General features: G+C 38.9%; 1 protein-coding gene across 2 annotated transcripts in view; it reads right to left on the reverse strand.

Annotated features, from left to right (window-relative positions):
- The window catches only part of KIF1B (kinesin family member 1B), a 90,302-nt gene that overhangs the window by 43,308 nt on the left and 22,651 nt on the right, over positions 1–24,343 (reverse strand). Inside the window, exons 4-22 of one of the 2 annotated variants that reach the window (XM_074161427.1) lie at positions 23,272–23,451; positions 21,111–21,176; positions 19,393–19,571; positions 18,540–18,651; positions 18,059–18,136; positions 17,772–17,837; positions 16,834–16,851; positions 16,494–16,569; positions 16,136–16,214; positions 15,457–15,599; positions 14,255–14,296; positions 11,628–11,839; positions 10,469–10,548; positions 8,411–8,486; positions 5,196–5,275; positions 3,664–3,770; positions 3,064–3,147; positions 1,268–1,448; positions 781–853 (exon numbers count right to left, since the gene is read on the reverse strand). In XM_074161427.1, coding sequence (XP_074017528.1) covers positions 781–853; positions 1,268–1,448; positions 3,064–3,147; positions 3,664–3,770; positions 5,196–5,275; positions 8,411–8,486; positions 10,469–10,548; positions 11,628–11,839; positions 14,255–14,296; positions 15,457–15,599; positions 16,136–16,214; positions 16,494–16,569; positions 16,834–16,851; positions 17,772–17,837; positions 18,059–18,136; positions 18,540–18,651; positions 19,393–19,571; positions 21,111–21,176; positions 23,272–23,451 — 1,932 coding nt within the window. The remainder of the gene's footprint in view (positions 1–780; positions 854–1,267; positions 1,449–3,063; positions 3,148–3,663; positions 3,771–5,195; positions 5,276–8,410; positions 8,487–10,468; positions 10,549–11,627; positions 11,840–14,254; positions 14,297–15,456; positions 15,600–16,135; positions 16,215–16,493; positions 16,570–16,833; positions 16,852–17,771; positions 17,838–18,058; positions 18,137–18,539; positions 18,652–19,392; positions 19,572–21,110; positions 21,177–23,271; positions 23,452–24,343) is intronic. The other variant, XM_074161428.1, reaches the window with a different exon arrangement.

Consider the following 24,343-nt stretch of genomic DNA (forward strand, 5'->3'; position numbering starts at 1 on the left):
CAGGTTTCTTAAGGAAATCTAGATTTCATTCCTGGGCTTGGTCTTGTTTTTAAAATTCACAGGGTGCTTGAAGATATTTCTATTTGTAATGCACTTAAGGAGGTTTTTGTTGTAAGGCTGAAGTCTCCCTATATCAGACTTAATTTATCGGACTTCCTATTTAAGAAATAGGTGGAATACTGGAATTCCCATTGTTCTGAAGGAGTTAGCATTCCCTTCGCACACTGCTCCCTATTCGTAACCCCACCATGGGTATGTGTACCATTAAGACCCTTACAAGGAACTCCATGCAGGGGGAGGGAGAAGGGTTAAAACATGCACAATGCAGCAACATTTTCAGACATCATTCAAAAAAATAAACCTAGTGTATCAATGTTCTAGGAATCTCTTTGGCAGCACAAAATTAGTATGTTCTGGTGATCCAAGACAAAAATCAAGGCAAACATCCCAAGAAGTAGCTGTTTTAGACTACTAAAAAGGAACTTCAAAAAAAACACAAGAGCATAGAAATGCCCTTTTTTTCAGGCTAAGTTGCAAGAAATCCAACCTGTCCCAACAAGAACTGATTAAAGCCTCTTCATTGTCAATTAGAATTTCTGAATTAACATGAAGGAGCTCACTCACGCTGATAATAATTCACTGTAGACACCAAGTATTTGAAAGCAAAGGGAGAACTGCATTGTGCAGACAACCCAAGCAGGTTTTCTAAACTTTCAGATAAGCAAGGACAGGAATTACTGTTTGCCAAAGGTATAGTTAATCTGAAGGAAGGACACATACCAGCCTTTGCTGCTCCAACAAGAGATCAGCTTCCTCCTTCTCTTTCTTATACAAAATCTCCATTTCTTGTAATCTGAAGATGAACAAAACAACAGAAGTAGTCAAAGAGGTCGTTATTTTCATGTTGGTGCTACTCTACACACAGCCCACTGAATTACTGTTACAAGAGCAAATGTCATTCCACTTGAAAAGAACTGTTATTTGTCTATCATAGTACAATAGAAGTGAAGCTTCCTGTAAGCTGCCGTTCAGTCATTCACCAAAAGGTCTATGGAGTTAGCAGCAGGTGCTTTACATGTGATTTTTAAAGGAGCTAAAGCACTGAAACACTGACGTAAAATAACGAGGAAGCTTTCTGAATGTTCACATTAGGTAGCAGAGATGCTACGTGGCAGAACCTAGGGTTGGGTTTTGCACTGACACCGCCTAAATAACCTACAGCTGACTCCTCCTTGTTGCAGGTGGAAATTTTGAGTTATTTTGTTACCTTTTCTCCATCTCCTGCTTCATGTCAATGCCCTGCTTCTCCAGAAGCTCCCTCTGAGCAAACGTCCAGTCAACCGGCTCAGAGGGAGTCTCAGCCGATGGTGTTTTCTCTCTTTCTGCTCGTGCTTGCTCTGGATGGTTGAATCTGAAGACATGATTTTTACCCATGATGATACGATTTCCTAAAAATAGGAACAGAAGTTAACTCTTTCGGGTAAGGATTCCAAAACCATTTAAAAACATCACTGAATGATTCATCCCATTTATCCTGTTGGGGGACAGCATGAGAAAAGATTGCCCTGTAAGGATTTCTGTGTATGTTCAAGTTAACTAGGTGACAAGAAAAAAAAGAATGCCTGGTTTGTAGCGAAGCCACAACTGCTGATGAGAAACAGTGCTCATAGAGGACACCACCACCCTCGGGGTCCAATCTAATATCCCAGCAGAGTTTATCTAAAATTAAAGGACAAACTTGGAGATTGATCAACAGCTGCAGTAAATAAAACACATCACTAAATCCCATTCCTTTCCTCCAGCGACAGTGCTGAAACATGGGCAAAAGACACTTCAGCAGAATTTTCAGCTTGGAAAATCCAAACTTCAAACACTGGACTGCACGGGGCTTGCTTTTCTTTAAAAGTGTGGTTTACATGTATTGATTTTACTGGAGTCCAAATCAGTGGGATTTATGGGAGGATTTTACAGCTTCTTTTAGACTACTGGCAAAAAGAGCTGAAGAAATAGAATACCGTTAAATCTTTCGGCTAAATCCTAGAGATATCAGATGTCCACAAAGCCTGAGACACAGGCGTGATGTAAGACAGAAAAATGCCTTTGCTCTTCCAGAGAACATATTAATGTACTTAAAATTTTAAAAAGGCATTCTAGTAAACAGACCTCCAAATAACCAAAACTGTCCTTGTAAATATATTACTAAAATACAAACTCTTAAAGATGTTAGAAACCATGCCTATATTCTTCTAGTAACTCAATTATCTAGATGCAGAAGAAAAGGAAAAAACCTACTTTTTTTTTTTTTAAAGAAAGTAATTACTAAATAACAAAGTTGTGGTATTCAATATGAGCCATGTGCAGGCACAGAACAGCAAAAACTGTTCTTGCTTCATTGTCCAGATGTGCTGAAGTCAGTACACTTGGTTCCATGAAAGTACTCACTTATTACTTGCTGCAAATAATTCAGAGGTGGGGGGTTTTTTGGTTTTTTTTTACCAGTAGAAAAATACAGGAAAGACAGAGAAAGCACCATAGCTTGAGAGATAGGTTAAAACCCGTAATTTAGGGAAGTCACTCCCTCCTCTCTAATTCTTCCCCCACATGCCTTTCTAAAGGAATGTAGGGGACTGAGTGGGAAATCTAATGAGAGCAAAGAGAAGCTGTTGTACTCCTGCAGAGGGTCATATCTTGGCTTTGCCAGGAAACCGGGAATTTTCCATCAGCAACTGGCAGTCTGTCTGCTCTGTCTCACTGAGACTGCCAAGGGCAATAGGCTTGGGCAAGAACGTATTTGAATAATATCAGGGTAAGCAAAAGGACAAGCCACCACGCAGCAGTGAGTGTTTAAGTATACTTACAGCTAGTGCAGCAGAGAATGAAAGAAAATGAACTGCTGCCAAGGCAAGAATGGTACCAACTTCTGTTTAAAGGCTACACTCTGAAAAGGTAACACTGCTGTCCTTTAACAGGACCCAGCATTCTCTGCCTATGATCTCAGTATCATGTATGGTCAATTCTTAGATGGAGAGTCTACAAAAATAAATGCGTTCTAACATTTCTTACCTGAGCGCAACTGTACAGGATGCACAACCCTCTTGCCATTAACATAGGTTTCTGATCGCTCGCAAGGCTCCAAAGTAACAATAACTATGAAGAAAACAACATTGATGAATGAGACTTTAGGCAGCACTGTACAGAAACAGAAGCGTGCAAACCCTAGAGGCCTCTCATTTTCTGCTTCTCTTCCTACTAACACCAAAATAAGGTACAATGAATCACTCCTTGATGCTATGCTGGTTAAAAAAGAAATAAAGAAATAAAATAAATAAATAAATAAAATAATAAAGAGAAAATCAATACCTACTGACACCTCCACACATTGCAGTTGGAAATTATTATTATTTTTTCTGTTTGAATTTTCATGTTTATAGCTAACTGGGATTAGGACTTAGCTCTTACACTGACTGCAGCCTGCGATTTTAAGCTATTACAACTTAAACCAATTTTATTTTCTTCCCCTAAGACTCAAGAAAACAGCGAGTCACAGCTGATGGTTTTCTTGAGGTAAGAGACACTTTCAAATCCCAGTATTCCCTGGACAGCTATCAAGTGAGGAGTGAAAGATTCAGCAATACTTTGCTAGGAAAATCAGGTTTTTTTTACCTTCACCATTGTTGTTCCTCTCACTTCGAAAGATACAGTGTTCTTCTTTGATATGAGCCCCACTCAATACAATGTCTTGCCTTCGCTCAGCATCAGCCTGGCCAACCCTGAGTCCAACAGAAGATATTTCAAGAGCAAATCAGACACTTTCTACAACTCTGTATAGGACAATACAGTCCAGAAATACCCAGGAAAAAAGTCTAAACTATTAAAACTATCCTTCAATTTTAAAGGTTTGAACTAGCGCTTAACTCTGAGTTGCGGAGAACTTACCAGATTTACCATGAACTGGAAAATAACAGCTTGACATAAGAAAAATAGAAGATTTCTTTCTCTTAAAACATATAATTTAAAGAGATAATCGAAACGTTAAACACCTCGAGATATAATGTGTTTCCCTCCCTCTTGTATAGCCCCTTCTCCCTTTAGCAAAGGAATGCAGAAGGGAAAAAAAAAAAGCGAGAGGAGCTTGCAGGAGTGCATTTCAGTGGGCACACAGTGATCATCCCGCCAATAATCACCATCTGCACTTCAACAATGGAGCAAAAACAGCTCAGGAGACTCTTGCTGAATATTTTGATGCCACAAGCAGTTCCACACAGCTTCCAGACAGCGAGAGCTTGACTGTATCCCTGGAGCACGAACATTTATGTCCATTCCAAACTCAAACATTTGAGCAATTCTAGATACAGACAACTTAATTTTCAATCCTAATGTTTACGAACCTCTTGCTTTACTTAATACTCCACACATTTCTGATGTCAGCTAGGCTAGCCTCAATATTTATAATGATTTCTTAAGCCCAAAGCTTTTCTATTCGTTGTTCTGTGCTGAATTTTTGACAAGTTTGACAGCCTTTTCAGTAGGTGCAAAGCCTATCGGAGTAGTATCATACAACAGCACCTGTTTGTGTGCTCTTCTCCATTTCTTCCCCACAAATATACAAACTAAGCAGCCAAACACTGCTTAGTGCTCCAAAGATAACAATAATTACCTCTCTTCTACGAGATGTCTTGATACATTTTGGAATAAAATCCATTTTAAATTCCAAATCTGGCAATTCAATTTCATCTCATATATGTGAATGCAGAATACATTAATTGTGCAGAGGCATGGATAACAGTTTATTGAAATAATTAAGTGAATACTCATCCATATTCCAGTTGCTTTTATCAAGAACTATGGGTTTCAGTCCTCCACCCATCAAAATCTCAAAGGCATTTTCAGTAAGTTTCAGTACTTTTGTTTTCCTGTATCTTAGAAGGGATATCAGGCTTTCTTTTACTGCACAGGTGTAGTAACAAACTTCTTACAGATCCGAGTGACTGCATCTTACTTTTAAAGCACAAAATCAGTTTAAAAGAAAACGCATTTCTGTACTTTTTCCCACCTACAGCAATCTCATGCTTCATTTGTAGCTGCAAGTTGAATAGCTCAAAGCACAACCACTATTTAAGCTAAGGGTGTCTCCAGCACGGGGATTTAAGCAAGCAAAGACGGAGACTTCACAGCATATTAGCACCAATGCTCACCTGGTAATACCATCTTTGATGTAGTAAAGCAGACATTCAGACATAAGTGGATCTTCATTAAGGTTTACAAGATGAGGAGTCTGAAAGAACAAAAAGAAAAGTTAATTAAGAACTGAGGATCTACTGTAAGGCTTCTTCCCACAGCTGTGGAGGATGTACATTAATGCAGCAGTTTTGCTATGTTTAGAAGTATATCCAGGTTATTCCATAACGCGTTTTTTCAAACATAACCTTTTGCAGTACCAAACAGCATCCCAAAGTACCAGCAGAAATGCAGCTGAGATGGCTTAGTTATCTGAAATATCAACCAATAGAGGGATAAAGGCTTCAGCTGGGGGAAGGAAAAAAAAAAAAAAAAAAAAGAAGAAAAGATTCCTTGTAAAGTCTCTGTAAACTTTGATACAGGAAGTCCAACAGCAGAAAGGGTTGCTTCAGTAAAATTTTGAAACTGATGCGGGATCAACTTTGGCTTTTCTTGGGCAATACAGGTCAGGTGCTCATCAGGCAACATCTGTTAACATCAAAAGAAAATCTAAAAATCTAAAACTAACAACATTCTCTGATACAAACAGCTAAAAAGCTCTTAATCTAAAGTTCTTCTAAATTTAAATCCACTACGGTTACTAAACCAACCTTCTTTGGTGAAAAAACCCCATTGGAATCAGCAAACAAGTCACAAGGCCTTGGTGTGAAAATCTAGCCAGTGAGATAGCAGTAAGCACAAGCACAAAAGAAAAGGCAAAAATGGTTAAACAGAATTAAAAAAGAAAGATGATAAAAGAGAAACAAAACTATTCTTAAGTCACCTGTTCCTTCATTACCCTTTTAGCAAAAGGAAATAAATTTGGCTAAGATTCTTTGGGAACATTGCTTCCATCAACTTAATCCAGCTGCAAAGAAGTTTACTTAGGAGAGATGTTAACAGCAGTCAGTTTACAGAAGCTCAAAAATTACTAGATGTTCACAATGAAATTTGACTTTGAATGAAGAAGTCTGATTGTCAATTGCCCAATGGAAGACTTAACTATAAAGAAAGGGGGAAAAAACAAGACCTTTTCCACCCCTAAAAATATAGGGCCACCTAAAACCGCAGCTGAAGATGTCCCATGCCATCATCACTATTCACTGCATTCAAATCAACGTTTGGAGCTGTATAAAGCTCTTAAATCAAGAGAAAACTGGAGAGAAACCAAATCCCAGACAGTCAAGTGCTGTAACACCACTATGACTTGTAGCATTTGGACACTTTGAAAATACTGCTCTACCCCACACATACATGTTTTAGCACCTGAGTTCATTTACTACACTAAATCAAAGTCTGAAAGGGTCTTTCACAGGCAACAGAGAGCCTTTTAAGAAATAAACCTCAACAACTTGAAAGATGATGTTAGCAAAACTGAGTATTCACTTATTGCAACATGTACATTCATCCACAGACACTTGTGTCTTCAGCTTTCTCCTGTACAGCATTCCTCAAGCAGGAGCTGAAGGATTTTCCCTGCTCCCAGCTTTGACGATAGCACAAACAATTCAATTTTCACAATCCATTTCAAAAAGTTTCCTGCCACTCAAGGCAAAACTGGTAGAAACAGCAGTAATTGCACAATGTAATACCTTTTAATTCATTAAGTGGGTAAAATCAGAGTTAAATTTACAGCTCAGCTAGTAAAAACACAGTGCTGTCCTAGTAACATATGATTAGATATATACTGGTACCTCAGAAGTGTAAAGTCTTTATAAAAAAAATTTCAAATTTGCTATCTACTTCTAATTTTTCACAATAGCAACCACAGTTACTAGAAGGAAAACTAATGAAACCGGAGTGCAGGGATAGCAAGGAACAGAAGCAGACAGGACTAGGTCAGGAGTTTTACTTCTCCTAATAAATCCTACAAGGGAAAAATAAATACTATCTATTACCAAAGCAACTACTTAATCCAGATGGCATTTACACACAAACCTGATCAGCTGAAAATGCACCAAAAGAGTCATCAAAAAGAGCTGTGGGCCTCTGAGGGAAAATCTAAAAGATGAGGATCCATAACAGAAGAGAAAGGAATGTAAAGAACACTCAACGAATTAGCGTCTTTACAAACCTTGGGCACTTCTGGAGTAGGTACCAAAAGCAAACCAGAGTTTTACGTACTCCAAGCGTAACAGTCTAATGCTACTTTAACCAAAGGATTAAACTTTTTAACTACTTCTGCTGTGCTATATTTCTGTGCAATGCCTCTAGATAGGTTGAACCCGAGATTGAGTTTGTTACACACTTGCACGTGCAAGTTTCAGGCTAAAATATTACACTGTGCTCTTTGTTCAAATATTACAGAGATACAAGAAAGTACATTCTTTTCCTTGTACTTCTTCAATAATTCTGCTTTCACTGCATAGATAGCTTCTTTACTAACTTGATCAATTTATATTTATCGCACTTTTCCTGCACAGCTCTGCTTCTTTCAAATTTCAGAAAACAGAACTATTGACATGTACTGAAAGAAACATTCCCCTGCACTCCTTATGTTCAGTGGTTCATTAGATTACAATCCCTTTTCCCAAGGGAAAAAAGGATTAACAAATTCAAGGAAGAGGACCTCAAACTTTTCTGGGTATCTCAAAGAAGAATAGGTAGAGTACATAAAAGTCACGCAGAGCTACAGCAGAAAATGGCAACCACAATCTAAGAGGCAGCATTTCTGAGTTGCTACCGAATCAACAGATACTCAAGGAGCTGCACACGCTTTTATTTGCAGCACAAGTTTTTCTAAAGGAAGGTACAAAAAAGTTCAACCATTTTTTTGATATCAGAAGTCTCCCCATGAACTTTTCACACTGCTCCTATTTCATCATCGTATTAGGCTAGCACACGCTTCCCCACTTTCACAACCAATGGAAGCTACCACAGGAGACTTCTTTCCACAGCTCTCTAAAAACATTAAGTACTATGTTGTATCACTTACATGAGGAGCAACGTCCAGCTTCATTATTAGGGGCAAAATAATCCTTAAATGTAGAGTGTTTTGATAGATTCTAACACTAAAGCTATTTCCAAAAAGATATCATAAAAGGAACGTACTAAGGGTCCAGTCCTCACTTGTGTTCCTTTGTATCTTAAACGAATGCAAGCCCTTGTGTGACTGGTACCTCCCTCATCACCCTCCCCTGCCACGCTGATCAGCCTTTTGGAGACATGATGCAGTAGTTATCAAATACTCTACCTTTTTAGGTGAGAAGACTCCCAGTGTTCCTCCATCTTCCCGAATGGCAACTCCCATTTCTGCCAACAACGCCTCCCTGAGAGAGAAAAAGCAAGATATTTACCACATTTTAGGCTTCTTAGACAAAATAAAGTCAAATGAAAGCCATGCAATGAAATACGTTCAAGACTTTCAACCAGCCTATCCGCTGACCAACCAGCCAGGACTGTCACCACCTTGTAACTCAATCGGACAAGTTTCTAACCTGTAATCCTGGAGTTTATAGGCCTGCACAACGGCAACAGCAAAAGCAAAAACTGTACTGAGATTTAACAGCATTTAGTGCAATAACGTATCACAAGATAAGGACATTTTAGGACATTGCATTCATTACTTCTTTAAAGAAAGTTAAAGTCTGTTCTAAATGTAAATATTTAATTTAGGTAAAAGGAACTACCACTACTCATAAATTTGCAAAGACTTAACTGGCTCTTCCTGATCTAATATAGAAAGTACTCTCTCCCTCTTAAGACATAAAAAGGATTGTATTGGGTCAAACTGTTCATGTAACACAGTATTCTTGGCTTTGACAAAGCACAACAGTGACGTCAACACAGAAAAATAAGAACATGGCAAACACTGTGATATTTTCTCCAAAGTATTTTCACAGTCTCCCAATTTCTTCCTAATGAATTTCCAGAATTAATGGTGGTATTTCTTTTGAACAGCTATCCCAAGTGGTTTTGTTGTTGTTTTTTGAGGTTTTATCTATTTTTTTTAATTCAGCTCCTAGCATCATCAACATCATGCAGTAAAGACTTCCACAGCTCATCCATGTACTGTGAGAACTTCCTATTTGTTTCAAATCGCCTGTTACCCGGAGAGTCCCTCAGCTCTGTCAGTGGATAATCCATCTCCATCCACTGTCTTCATATACCTCTCATGATTTTATGGACTGCTCAGTCACCCTCTTTCAAGGCAAAGATGTTCTCCTCACATATTTTGCGAGCTTTTAATATTCTAATAAGTAGAGGGCCAATGGGATCCTGGGCTGCATAGGGAAGAGTGTGGCCAGTAGGTGGAGGGAGGTCATTCTCCCCCTCTACTCTGCACTGGTGAGGCCACAACTGGAATACTGTATTCAGTTCTGGGCTCCCCAGTTCAAGAGAGACAGGGAACAACTGGAGAGAGTCCAATGCAAGGCAACTAAGATGATTAAGGGATTGGAGCATCTCCCTTATGGCGGAAAGGCTCAAAGAGCTGGGGCTCTTTAGCCTGGAGAAGAGAAGGCTGAGGGGAGACCTTATCTATGTTTACAGGTACCTAAAGGGTGGGTTGAAGGATGATGGAACTGGACTCTTTTCAGTGGCTGGAACATGGGAAGTTCCATTTAAATATGAGGAAAAACTTCTTTCCGGTGAGGGTGACAGAGCCCTGGAACAGGCTGCCCAGGGAGGTCGTGGAGTCCCCTACTCTGGAGATCTTCAAGACCCGCCTGGATGCAGTCCTGAGTGATGTGCTCTGGGCAATCCTGCTTCAGCAGGGCAGTTGGACTAGATGATCTCTAGAGGTCCCTTCCAACTCTGACAATTCCATGATTCCGTGATTACGTTTGGTTGCACCCAAATTTCTGACAAGTATTAAGCATCTGTCTTGTGGCTCTAAGACACAATTCAAACCAAAGTTGGAAAAGCTGGAGCTGTTTCATAATTTTCCAATGCTAAGAACTTAATCTTTTCTGCTTAACTTTAGGGCCAGAATTTTTGGAATGTAAGAGAATGATGGAAGCAGGAAGAAAGAGACCAGGACTCCCCGCTGCTTCACAGTGAAGTCAACGTCGCAGCTTAGGACATTACCTGAATTACGATGGGAAACGCTTTAACTGTAGGAAACATTGGAAAGAATATGGCTTTCTCTCAGCATTGCCCCTACTGCTATACACAACACAAAGGTCAGCAGAATTATCACTGAGCACTATTCTGCTGTTCCATTGCTTTTGAATAGAGTAACATTCCCTATTTTCCACACTTCACCATTTTTTAGATACCATCCACATCTACAGCACTTCCGATTCCTGACCTTTCCATCCTAATGGCCTCAGTTTTCCTCAGCTTCTCTTCCCATGTTTCATTCAGCTCTGCAATGATCTTCTCAGATTCCTGTGTGAAAATCCCAGAAGCTGTTTTACGATCCTTCTAAAAGCTCATTACATAATACACAAAGCAATTAAAGTTTGTGCTCCGTTCTAGACCTCACATTAATTTTCGGGTATAAAAAGTACCCTCAGCACTTCAAAACTCTAAGTCGTCTTCCTTAATTTTTAAAAGGGTAAATAGCCCCAAAGGCAAGCTGAGAAGAAAAGGCGACTTCATATCTAACCACAGTCAGATGTTAATTTGACCCACCTCATTTTATTTATTTTTTTTAAATCTGATTTACAGACATCATTCAGTAACTGGATGCCAAGGAACTGCAGAGACCACACTGTTGTTTCCATGGCAACAGCAGGTTTCCAATAGGAAGGGGATATGCAGCGTGTTTTCCAGCCCATTCCAGTCCCTGTGGCAGCGTCTCATGGACAAGACATGAGAATGAAGCATAGATTCAACACAGCCAGCTCTCCCCACTCATCCACCCATGGAAATTGGGGGAGCTTTCATAAAAATTAAGAAATACTTCACTGTAATGCACTTTTGATGCGGTTCAATTCCATGCAGAATTGGGACAAGGCCGCTATTGTCTGGATAAAGCATGCTTTTCTGTGTGCTTCACATTTTAATCTGTGGGGGCTGGGCGAACACAACAGTGGCAGGATTATTCTTCCTCCTTTTTCAACTTTAGGGTAATTTGGTTTTCTGAAAGCCGAGTGCATTTGCTAGTCAGACTTTGTCCAAACTAGTGCTGACCAGGCCTCCTGAAGTCTATACTTAGGACAAATTTTCCACAATTACCACTGCACCAGATGACCTGTAAACAAGAACTGAGATTTTAATTTATAATTTAGTTGTAGCTCCAGGCTACAATTAAACCTAAGTAATCCTTACAGGAAAGGCCGTGCATGAACCCCGTTTCTAGCCCATCGTGTCCTTTTTAACGCGCAAGTGGGTTTCAGACAAGTTCCTTCAGAAACAGTAGCACACTGGATATAATTATGAAGGAAAGCTCTCCCGGGTTTTACTGCTATTTAGCCTTGGGAAAGACCAAAATAACAGCCTCCTTAATCTACAGCGATACTCACCTTCAGACGTTCAATTGCCTCTTCTCCTCCAGGTGTTGACATGATTCTTTCCTGTATACTGGACACAGAGGTTAAGCCCACCTGACTACTGAGAGAGCAGGAGGACGGAGATGCCGTGAGGGACCCCATGGAGGCTGTGGAAAAATTGCCAGGACGTTGATTCTCGGAGGCTAGCAAGTATCTATGCTTATTGTTCTGAAAATCTTTCAAATCTGGGAGAGAGACACACAGACAGAGGGAAGGCAGAAAGACGGGAAATAGGAAAATAGGAAGAGGGAAGGAAGAGGAAAAAGGAAAGGAAGGAAATACCAGTGTAAGAGGAAAGCATTTAAGCAGCAACAAGACAAGTTTTGTAATTTTTAGATGGTAGTTCTGAAACAAATCTTTAGTATCCATAACATAACGATAAGTCAGTTCAGACCCTGAGGATTATTAGTAAGGACTGCACCATAAACCATTTTGATCCAAAAAGCTTGAAAAAAATAAATTACGCACTTGCCAAAAAAATAAACCACCCTATTCCTAACTGAACACTAAACTGAGCACCTCGAGGCTCAGACCAGGAGCAGATTCAGTTCCTCATGAATTTAGTAACATTTTGGGCTGAAGTCTGAATAGACACCAACCCCTCAAACTCGGCAAAACATTCTCTTCCAGACTCCTTTAATCTAAAATAATGATTAAGTAAATCTTTATCACAGCAGCGGTTCTGCTGCTGAACCACCCCGACCACAAGGATAAAGAACTACCCGTCCTTAAATTCTCATGGGAAAGTATGTAAATCTCCTGTCAGTTGGTGACGGGGAGGAGAGAACACAAGTTCCCAACAACATCATTCTGTTACTTCTTGACCCTCCTTATCTGAAACATTGAAATCTGAGATACCTGCTCAGTGAAATATCTGATAAGGCTCTCATACTTCAAAAGAGGCTTTAAAGCTTTTTGGTCTTAGTTTAGATGAGGAAGGCCCAAAAAATAACCAAAATGTAAAGAGGCAGCTTTTGTAGCCTTAGAACCCAAAGGCCTGAAAGATGCCTCTTTGAAAGACAGAAAACAAGGAAAAGGCGCATGAATGATTTAAGAACGAGTGTCCAAAGGCTATTTATTTTAATCTAACTTAGCTTCTCAGATATGTCTGTAAACCATATCCTCAGAATAATCACACAAAAAACCCCCCATGGAATATCAGACAACTAAATAGCTCAGTTTTAATAATTTTGATAGTTTTAAATTCTATTTAAAAAAAAAATCCTTTCAAATTAGTATCCTTTGGAAATAAACAGGTCAAATCAGACCTTCCAAGTTATAAACAAGGGCTTCACACTTACAAAAGTGAGATCCTCGCCCAGACATTGCATAAATTTCCACGTCCTCCTACATCTCCTCTACTCTCCCCCCCTGAACAATTCTGCTATTGTCAGCCTTGTGCCCTAGTTCACTCCACATTGAACCTGCTGTTTCAGCCCCAGGAAACCAATGATTGCATCAAGTCAGTTTGAAAACCACCATCTGCAAATCCGGGGAAGCAGGGGTGGGAGTTTTAATAGAAGAAAAGCAGGTTAAGGCAAGGGAATGCCATCGGGATGAGGAAAGCAGGCATGACAGAGCAGGGAGGATGAAGTCTCGAAAGGCCAATAGACACATGCACTCCTGAAGATAAAGGAAGTGGCGCTTGCGATAGCTGTCAGAGTCGCCGTAACCACAGAGACCCAAACCCTTCGACATCATGCACGCTTCTCCTGGAGCCTGCAGCTTTCACACGGATGACATACGCACACGCTGGAAGCAGCATCAGAACATCAGACAAGGCCAGGATGAGTCTTTACACCACCAGTAGCTTTAGTTTTAGGAAATTTCAGACAGATCTCTTCCAGCTGATATTGTTTGAGTGGGGGTGAAGACGACTGACTGAAAAAGTTTAAAAAGTCTACCAACCCAAAATTTACATAGAATACACTTCTCTTGCAATGGACTACATATTTCCTTTTCATATAAGAAAACAGTGGAACAGAAATAGAATGCTATTTGCTGACTGTTTTTATCCCTATTAAGTTAATCATCTGCAACCAAGTATTTGAGCTCAAATAAGAGACCTTCAGTATAAGATGTCCAAGTTAATTTTTGTTTGGTTTTTTTTTTTAAAGAGACTATACAAAATAAATAAATCTAAGTCTCCAGGAGGATCTGGTAACATTTCATCTTGAGTTAAACAACTGGCACGTTTAAACGAATACTTCTAGGTGGAAGAGATGTTAAAAGGCGAGGAAGGTAGTTGAGCAGAAGCTGTTTCAATTGAATAACTTGAGAAAGATTCGAGAAAAAGAATTTCTGTTTTGAATCTAAAGTGCTGGCTTGTTGTAAAACAGACTTAAGAACCACTACTCTCCCTTCTATATTCTGCCAGAAAGCAAGAAATGAACAGATGTTACATTTCAAACTTTGCATTTTTTCGTTCACTGTGGACTCAATCTAAGAAGCTCTAGTTAAGCTGGTTTCTATCAAACTGCACTGCGTTCCCCAGTGAGTGTTCTGTCTGGGATTTCCCTGTGAGAAATGCTGGCATGCAAAGCTCAGTTAAAAGCTGACCCAGAGAAAGCAGGTTAAAAAGAGAACCACACAATACACACATTTGCCTCCACTTCCAGAGTATTCATCTCCCATTGGATCAACTGAAAGGAAGCAGGAGGGAAAATACAAGAAGGATCAAAATTGAAGGTTCACCAGTGACACAGGAAGGGAATAGAATACTACTCGATGTTTAAAGAAACAAAACACAATTTTCAGTAACACGGTTTTTTCAGTTTTGATTTAGAACCAAAAAACACAGACTGTACCAAGCATGAAAACACCTGCATTTCATTGTCTTCTGGCCCCATTCTCTTAAAACAAGCAAACAAAAAGATAAATACATGATACATATCTTTGTAAGCAGTCTGTGACTAAGCCAGGACTTCTGCTTCACAGGCAAATAAGCTCTGACAAATCAGTGCAATATTCACTTGGGGTTTTTTTTGGGTCAAAGAATCTTTTAATCCACTGGAATACACTCTGTGTTTTTATGGGCATCTCCATCACTAGGAATTAAATCACTGTTCATATTACAAAAGAATGTAGCAGCTAAAATTGTACTTTATTTGCCTTGTTTGGAATGAGGATAAGGAAATAATTCAGGCACAAGTGTGTTCTGGTGCTTTAAGAGGTTGTTGGCAAAGCAAGTCAGTCCAAAACTGCTCTGCCAACCTAACTCAAAATCTCGCCCCAAGAGGATTCATTATTTATTCACAAGCAGCTGTTTCACAGCTAGTTATTTTGAGATGACAAATGGTTTGTCACTCAGGGCATTGTCTAACAGGAACTACTCATCGTTTTCTTTTCTCAGCAAGGATGGCATTGAAGCCAGGTATCAACTAGTCACTTTAACCCTTTAAGGAGGAAGAAAAGATGCTTTCTTTCTCACTATGAAATAAAGTTTCTGTATCTCAACTCTCCCCCTTTTATTGGCAGCCAGACAAAAAGTCCTCCATAACTCACCAGGATAACTCCTGAATGTGTAATTCTATTACACAAAATCATTTCTACAGTAACAGGAAACTCAATCTCCATGTTCTTCCTTGAGAGTTTGAAGGTGGCCTGTCAACACTACAGACAATCCTAGGATTGTTTGCTTAAAGACAGAAGAGGTTACCACTTCTAAAACCACGTTCAAAAATAATATCAGCACCTACATTTAACTTCCATGTTTTAAAGCCCTTTCTCTCACAGGCCCAGCTCTCCCGACTCTGCAAGAGAGGCCAACCTCAAGATGTTAAGGTCTGTTTAATCCACTTACTGTCAATAATATCTCCCAGCCCTTGGGCACGCAGGAGATCCTTAAGCCTTGTCACCTCCTCCTTCAGCTCACGCACCAGCTTGGCATTGGGATCTTCATTGATAACAGCATTGCATTTAATTTGTTTTGCACGATCAGCATATCTGCAACCAGACCAAAACAACGAAACCTTACAATGAACACATTAAGTGCTTATATGCAACATAGAAATGCAGCAATACAGGAGATCATTAGCTTGCAGCTGTATGTCAGAAGAGAATCATGAATTCAAATGCATGGTGGAATATAATCCAGATTTAATACAAGATATTGCTGCAAAAAAGACAAGTCCTATTCAAGATGAATTAACAATATGTACAACAGACAACATGTTTTTTATTTTATTCAGTGCTTTGAAGTCTCAGTGTGACTAATATGCTCAACTGTAGGGACCACACTGGAAAAGAACATATGAACACAAGAAGACGAGTTTGTTTTTTCAAATTAAGAGTAGGCAGTAAATCCCTAGGTCCCTATTCATATACAATACATTGTTTTTCCTCTTTCAGGGTAATTGAGTTCTGCCAGTATAGAGTTTTCTTCCCCACAGATTTTCCTCAAAGTATAACAACCCAAAGGTATGAAAGCGGCCATTAGAGCTAAGAGCTACCCATACCCATCTCAGATAAAAAGAAAGTACCTTAAAGTGCTCAAAGTTTCATCGTAGTTTATGTCTGCTGGACTCAAAGCAGCAACCATCGCAGTTCTGGAGTTACCACCTATAACAAACAGGCAAGATTTTAGATGAAAGTACAGTGCACAGTCTAGACACTAGTTACCTACTAAATATCAGTATTTTCAATAAATTATAGAATTCAACTATATTCTACATTACTAAGGAACATAGAAAAATCATAGGGAAAAGAATTGTAATTTAAACAAAAGGTGGAACCGTATGACTCAGATTTGACTACTTAAAATATTTAACCTCATACTTGATACAAATTTAAGCGAGTTAAAAGCCATCAGAAAATTCAGCAAGAATCAGTTGGCCATACCTAGATTTTCTCGAAGAAGCCATGTTAGTACAGAATCCCTGTATGGTATGAAGTCTGTCTTCTTCTTTTTTTTACTCTACAAAGAAAGAACACAATACTGAAAAATAGACACGGAATGAAAAATTAATATTTAAGACATAAAAATCATAGTATAACTATTAAAAGTACCATGACAGCATATCCATATGCTATCTAAACAGAGGATAGGCCCATCTTCAGTTGTACAAGTGATTACTGAGTTTGATAAAAGATCCCCGCTCTTTGATTCCAAAGTGAAGAGAATAAAATCTTACACTCGGGCAAAAAAATACAACATGCACTACTACTCAGACCATCCTACCTTGCTGGTGCAGTTATCCTAAGTTGAAAGCATTAAAGAAAGAGGAAGAAGATACAAGATAAGCTTTTTAACAGAGCTTTATATATAATTTCCATGTTAGTTTGGATAGTATTTTCTTTTCTTGAGAAGCCCAGTGAATGAGAATAGTTTTCATTTAAAAAAAAAAAAAAAAAAATCTAAAAAGCAACCTGCTCTAGTGAGAGGTGTCCCTGCCCATGGCAGGGGGGTTGGAACTAGATGATCTTTAAGGTCCTTTCCAACTCTAGCCATTCTATGATTCTATGATTCTATGATTCTAAAAAGCACCTAAGTATATTCAACCTGTCCAGGCTGTTGAGGACTCATTTTTAAAAGGAACAGCAATAATTTACTTGTGGTTTGGTTATTTAAAAAAAAAAAAAAAAAAAAAAAAAGTAGTTGAGTATAAAAGTAAAAGACAAAGTATTTTTCTAAACCTACAATATTCTGTTTGGGTCAACATACGCTGACTCAACTCAACACATTATTAAGTCTTGCCATTGGAAAAAAAGCCAGTGATAATCAAATTATTACACTGGTATTTCTTATATTTTTAACAACAAAGCTGCAGTTAGTTTTCTAAAATTATTCTTTCAAATACAAATAAAAGTACTGCCCTGCAGAACTAAACGCTTGCTACATGAACATGTCTTCTACACAAACACAGGCTGCTTCTGCAAGGCCTCTTCTCAGCTAAATAAGCCAATGCTTCAATCTATTGACAAATAAAACTTCTACCAGCTTGTATGACATTCACAGAACACCATAAACACTATTCATCTACCAAAATACACACAGGGAATCTGGCTGGCAATGCCAGGCCAGGAACAGTGAATGATTCGCTCTACTCCATGGCTTTTACTGTCTCAGTTTTACTAGCTATGGAAAGGCTGTTGCAGGTAAGTAAATGCTGTACTTACCACTTCAGCCAATGCTGAAATCACTTTGCCCAGAGTTGTGAGAGACTTGTTTATATTTGCTCCTTCCTGAGAAAACAGAATCCAGCAATATATAGTAATTAAAATTGTTCAGCCATGAACCTCTGTAGACTGGCGGGGGCTGGAGGGGAGGAAGTCTTCAGTTTTGCAACTATTTTTTCCATACTTATCATAGCAATCCTTTCTTTTCCTTATTATTTGTCAAGCAAAGCCAACACATGATGCTTGTGCACCCACTTGTCTTTCCCCATACACCAACGGCCCAATACCTTTAGTCGGGTTCCTTTGGCACCAGTTGAATCAGCTCGCTCACTCCCAGCTAGATCCACAAGGCTAATCTTGCTGACCTGAAGAGAGAACGCACATTAATAATGAGAATTAGTTCATGGTGAACTAGAGTAAGAACAAAACTTCAAAGAATTCTATGGCATGAAAACTCTACTGTCTAAAAAAAAAAAAAAAATCACTGTAGTGTGCTTAAAATGACAGTTAAAGCTTTCACAAGCAATTAGCTTGATGCTGTTGTCTTATGGATAAGAAGTGTCTGAGATGATGCTCTCAAACAAAATCCTGTAAGAAATAAAAGGGCTCTGTCAAGGAATACAGCAAGTTCACCCTTAAACAAAACACCAGAAAAAAAAAAAAAAAAAAAAATCATTCTCATTTTCTCATAATACTGCCAATAAGAGTTAAGTCACTGCTGGGAAGATTTGTGACAAACAGTCAGAACGCCACTTATCTGTAACATACCTTCTCTGTGGAAAGATTAGTTTCTGTGTCATGTTTTTTCTGAGTAAAGACAATTGTAAACACAGCATGGGAGCGGCTGCTGGTTTCATTCATGTTGGTAGCTGCCACAGTCCTGTAACATGAACAGATACAGACGTGTTCAGAAAACAGTAGCCTCTGAGCTGCAAGTACAACTACCCGTAGGGCTGAACGCAGCTGTAGAGGAATGAGACCAGGAGGCCACAGCGTTGATGTTCTGCCCTGTAACCAAGACCAAGCCACACCAAATACCATTATCAAACCCTTTGATTTTCCACTCCTGAATTACTCCCCTCTTCATCACAGTTTAAACAGAGCCTCCTCAATCAGTGTACTCAATCTACCTTACACTCAAACACCCAAGATAACAGGAGCAGCATTTACATCAGTCTTTCCCACACATCGTTAAATAGAGCCTACAGCTGACATGAAAACAACTACTAATGAACCAGAACCTAAAGCTAGAAGCCAACTTCAGTCCTGACCACTTGAATGAATGAAAGAGGAGACTGGGTTCCCATGTTTATTTATGCCCATATAGTGATACAGCACACAACGAAGGCAGAACTAAAAGCCAGTATAATTATTTACATACTTTATCTCAAGGCTTTACAAGGTTTAAATATCTACGCAGCATTTTGCAGCACTATTTCAGCACAAAAATCAATTTCAGCCTTTTAATAGCATTCATCAGTGTATATTTCAGCAATAATCCTCATGTGACATGAGGTTTTTTAAAAAGTGCTACTGCATCACAGAAGAGATTTTAGATTTGCTGCTATATGCCATATATCCCTACAGAGAGAAAAACATGTAACACGCTACCATCACTTACCTGGCTTTGTTCCCAGCATCCATGAGGTCTGCAATGTCTGTGTAAGACGTGACTGCTAACTTGGACAGATCTTCCACGTATGGTCCAAGCAGAGGATGTTCTCGAACCCGCAAATTCCCTTTGTTCTTCGGGTTCAACAAGTCTCTGACTCTCTCACAGTAAATCTCCATGTAACTCACCTGAAAACAGGAATTTGCACGGACAATTTAGTGTTTCTTAAGGCTTCCTCTGCAAGCAGCTCTGCAGCATTTCAGGGTGCCACTGGCAGAGACTCCCCCAGTCCACTACGGGAAAGCTGTAGGTGGGTGTCTCAGCTCATGTAACAGCTTGAGACAACGGCAGAAGGCAAGAAGAGTCACTTGTCTCACGCATCAGACTCCAACACAAGCTGCAGGCCTTGCATCCACATATAGATCCCTCACCATTTCAAAAAACATTGGTGTTTTAATTAAAAATTATACGCTTGAGTTCACAATCATCTTAACAGCTTTAATATGACACAGCAGCAAAACCAGCTTTCTAAAGAGGCAAACAAGACAGACGGTAAAAAGAGTCTGCCTACAAGGAATCTCTCTCACAAACTTCCAAAGCAAACTTAAGAGTGGAAAACAATTAATTTCTTTGGATCCAGAAGCAACTTTTGTTTCTCAGCTGTACCCACATCCTGCTATATTCCCGAGTGAGCAGCACAATTATTCAAACTAAAGTAATCTTAAACCTGCGCCCTCTAAAATAAATTATAAAGCTAAGACCATTTTTAAATGCATTCTTTAATTTTTATGTTTCTTATGGCACTAGGCTTATCGCAGTTCAACAGGTACTTAGCCGCTACAGCAGCAGTCAAGACATTTAATATTAGAAGAGACAGTAAGTTATTCACTTTCTTTCTGTGGAAAGATTAGATACAAGGAGCAGGTTTAGAAATTTAGAGATTGAAGATCTCTTTTTGCATAAGTACAATTCAGAAAATGAATTCTATATCCAACAGATTCCATACCCATCACTATTTCTGTCTAACTGTCTCCCTCCTCTGCGTATTTGTGAGATTTTCATTCTTTTGGACAGTAAAAGAAAGAAAAAAACTGTTCCTACGAAGCTGCCGCTTGTATTTTATTTTAGAGCGGGGCAGGGAGACAAGACTGAAAAAGAAAGGGGGTAGCATGACAGCATATGAAAACCACTTTCTAAACCCAAACCAATCTAAGTAAGGATAATAATTCAGAGAAACTAAGTACTGACAAATTTCTTATGTATGCATGGCTTGAATAATTTTTTATGTAAACTAAACTTACTAACAGATGTCAGGTAAGACTGCATGACTAAGCTACTCTAAACAGGTCCTGTAGAGAAATAGGGTATAAATTATGACTACGGTAATCAGCAAGAAACAGGTAGTCTTCCATCCGGTAGACAAAAAAAAAAAAAAAAAAAAAAAAAAAAAATCTGTAAATGCATCTTGAGGTTTTTCAGCCCATCATTTCTTTCAGAATTGCTACACAGGTAAAGGTATGTTAATTTTCTGGTGGGGAAAAAAGAAGTCCCAGAAAGGTATTATTTACATTTGCCTCAAACATGAAACAGAAAAGACAAAAAGCTTAATAAAAATTAAATAAAAAAATCTGCATCTTAATGCCACATCAATTACTTATCGATTACAGCATCTGAGCTCAGTCTGATACCCAGCACATAGATATTCTTTGATCCCTCACCATACTCACCTCTACAGAATATGACATTTCTTCATTGCTGTTGTCATTGATTTTCTCAAACAGTTCTTCGCAGAGCTGGAAAGAGATTAAACCCAAGTCAGAAATTAGTCTTCACTGAGTAGTAACAAGTAACTACTATGACATGTCATAAAATTGGCTTCAGAGAGAGGGCAGGGGGAAGAAGAACCTACTCCATCAACCACATACAGCCTCACTGGGAAGACACTTTATCTCAATTCCACATCACTATCAATCAACCTTATTTTATATAGTATCTCAGCAATTGTTCTAGGTTTAACCAATATTATTATTCTGTACTATAAAATTAGAAAAAGCCTGTAATAACTGAAATTGGAAGTAATTTTAGAAAGGAATGATTAAAATCCTTAACCCTCTCCTAGTCTGACAAAAACAACAGTCTCTTTATTCAGTGTGCTTAAGTTCCAGGACTCAGGTTTCAATCAACAGGCAGAAATTATTTCAAAGCTTGTTAGCAGTATCTTCACACGAAGGATACTTAAACTATCAGCAGCCTACTGCTTCAAGGGTGCTTGTCTACAAAGAACTGAGAGGCCTAAAATTAAGATAATAAAGGAAGAAGAAATGAACAGTGGGCAAGCCATGGATATGTATTTGGACGTGAAAAACTATGGCTACAGAGAGGAATAGGAGTAGGAAGAGGTTTCTGGAACAGATATCTACATGCAACTGTACAGAAAATAAATAGATCATGAAGAATACAGGCCATTTTGAGGTATACACTCTGAAGTATTCGGTCAACACATGGTTAAAGTATCATAAAGTTTCACACTAGGGACTGGCAGACAGGGAATTTTGCCAACACGTATGAATTTAATGTCAACAACCTACATTACTTGGAACCTGATTGTGCTGTTCCCTTCTGCGTATGTGACAAGAAAGAGAACATTCAACAAAGTCTCCCTGAACACATAATTCATTTTGTACCTTTATGAGAAGGCCTCCCAGGGAAATTGGAGAGAAATGATTTTGTTTTAAAATGGTAGTAGATAAAAGGAGCATTATTAAATCTACAGCAGTATTATTAAGTTGGGTTTTTTTAGAACAATGTTTAATTTGTATGTATTTGAAGTTTCAGAAAAACAAATAGGAATATCAAGATTACAACAAAATGTTCTAGCGTGAAAGTGTTGTCATGAATTTTCAGCTCATTTCACCTGTTACACTGTCACTTTACATTACTCTCTTAAAAACAAAATACTTAGTTATAACAATTCTGTCCTTCATCACATTAGCTCTTTCAACATTCTTTTAAGCAAATCACCAGAACATTTGCAACCTATTTCAGCACATATGCCCACGGTATTGTCTGTTTCACACCTGTGGCACGGGGCCAAGGTCTACTGCAAACCAGCAGCAGAGTGAGGGCTCAAGCTGTTCAGCATATTTATTTATTAAAACTGAAACCCAACCTCAGATTTCTATTTTGGGAATGGAGGAATGCACTGTCTTCCAAGAAACTTGGACCACTCTCAGCACCTACACATTGGGGAAGGCCTGGACTTAGAGCAAGTGCCACACAACACAGCTATAGAATGCTAAATTCATGGTGACGGTATAAATTCTTGCCAGCCAAAATTGCTTGTGGGGGTATCTCAACTTCTTCAGATTTCACGGCAAATGTCAAAAACAAATTTCAGGGGGAAAATAGCATTGGGCTGTGCTTAGTTACCCTAAATATTTTTTCTCAATATTTTGATACTCTTAACTTCTTACCAAGATATACTATTCTGGTTTTAGCTTTGGGAAACTTGTTTCCACAAAAGTTTCTGGTATGTTCATCAGTAATACCACCTTTTGAATTCCTGCTGAATCAAGTTGCTTAAGTGCTGTCCTAGCTCAAGTCAGAGAAGGAAACAAGACATCTTGATTTACTAGTTTGCTGGGGAAGTGGAGAAATTGGATGTAGGAAAAAAATATGCAGAGTGTATAGCACAATTTAAAAAAAAAAAAAAAAAAAAAAGGTAACAGAGGGAAAATAATGCTGCTTTTCCCCGACTAGATTTCTCTCGCTTCAGAAGTAAGCTGTGATTCGCTGTTAACCGTTATTGCCATATAAAAAGAACGTATCAGCAAGTATGTGTCTGAATATGCTATAAAAACCAAATTCCTTTTCTGGGTTTTGGTCTACCTGGGGGATTATGCCTGCTTGGCTCTCCTCCTGCTTGCCCATCATGGTGTAGGACTTCCCAGCTCCAGTTTGTCCATAGGCAAAAATGCATACATTGTAGCCCTCAAAGGCATGCAGCAACATCTCCTTCCCAATATCATTGTACACACGGCTCTGAGACGCAAAGCAGGGATCTTCTGGCTGAAAAGACATGAAAACAGAATAAATAGAGTCTTATCCTATCGTTCAAGTAACATTTGAAAAAGCAGCAGGTTTTTTTTCCTACTTGTTTTTTGTGGAGCAATCCCTTCGGAAGAGGCAAACAGCACTTTTTTTTTCTTTTTTTTTCTTTTTTTTTTTTTTACACACAGTTTTTTCCCAAGGCAGCACCAGCTGGAGAAGAACGGCAATGACAGCCCTTGCAGGGCCACTGCATTGCTGCTGAGGAAACAGCCTCCACAGAGAAACCAGCCAATTCTGTGTGGTGAACTTTGTTACACTACTGGAAAAGTTTTGTGCAAGATCACTCACAAACCAGATTTAGGGTATTGGGAGGACGGAAGTGAGGGGAGAAAAATCAAAATGAGTTCAAAGAGTCAGTAAAAATTAATAAAGGACTGTCAGCTACAAAAACATCATCAAAACAATCTTGTTGGCCACAGATTTGCTCAGAAATATTAAGTCTTATTTGCACCATCCAAGTTACTAAAATTAACCTCGGACAAATGCATTATCCCTTTTTTTTTTTCCTATATCTTTTGAGAAAATAAGGCAGGGGAGGGGTAGATGGTAGAACAACACAGTTCTGCTGTGGAACAATTACTGGAAGTCAGCAAGAGCTCAGCACCAATTCACAGGAGGGTGGGGCAGAGCAGCCAGATGAGAGTTTATTGCTTTTGCAGCTATCAGACACATGGATCACTACTGTGTCTTTTCCAGATACGCCAAGGGAACTCATTTAATTCAAGAGAATATATTTCATTATTTTCTTATTAGATTTTAGTATTAATATTTTCATTAAAGTAGTTTAGTTTCTTTTAAACTTGTAAGTCTTCTTTTCTCTCATCCTTCTCTGCCTGAAGGGAGAGGTTGG

Source organism: Numenius arquata, chromosome 20 (assembly GCF_964106895.1).
Source record: "Numenius arquata chromosome 20, bNumArq3.hap1.1, whole genome shotgun sequence".
NCBI lineage: Eukaryota > Metazoa > Chordata > Aves > Charadriiformes > Scolopacidae > Numenius > Numenius arquata.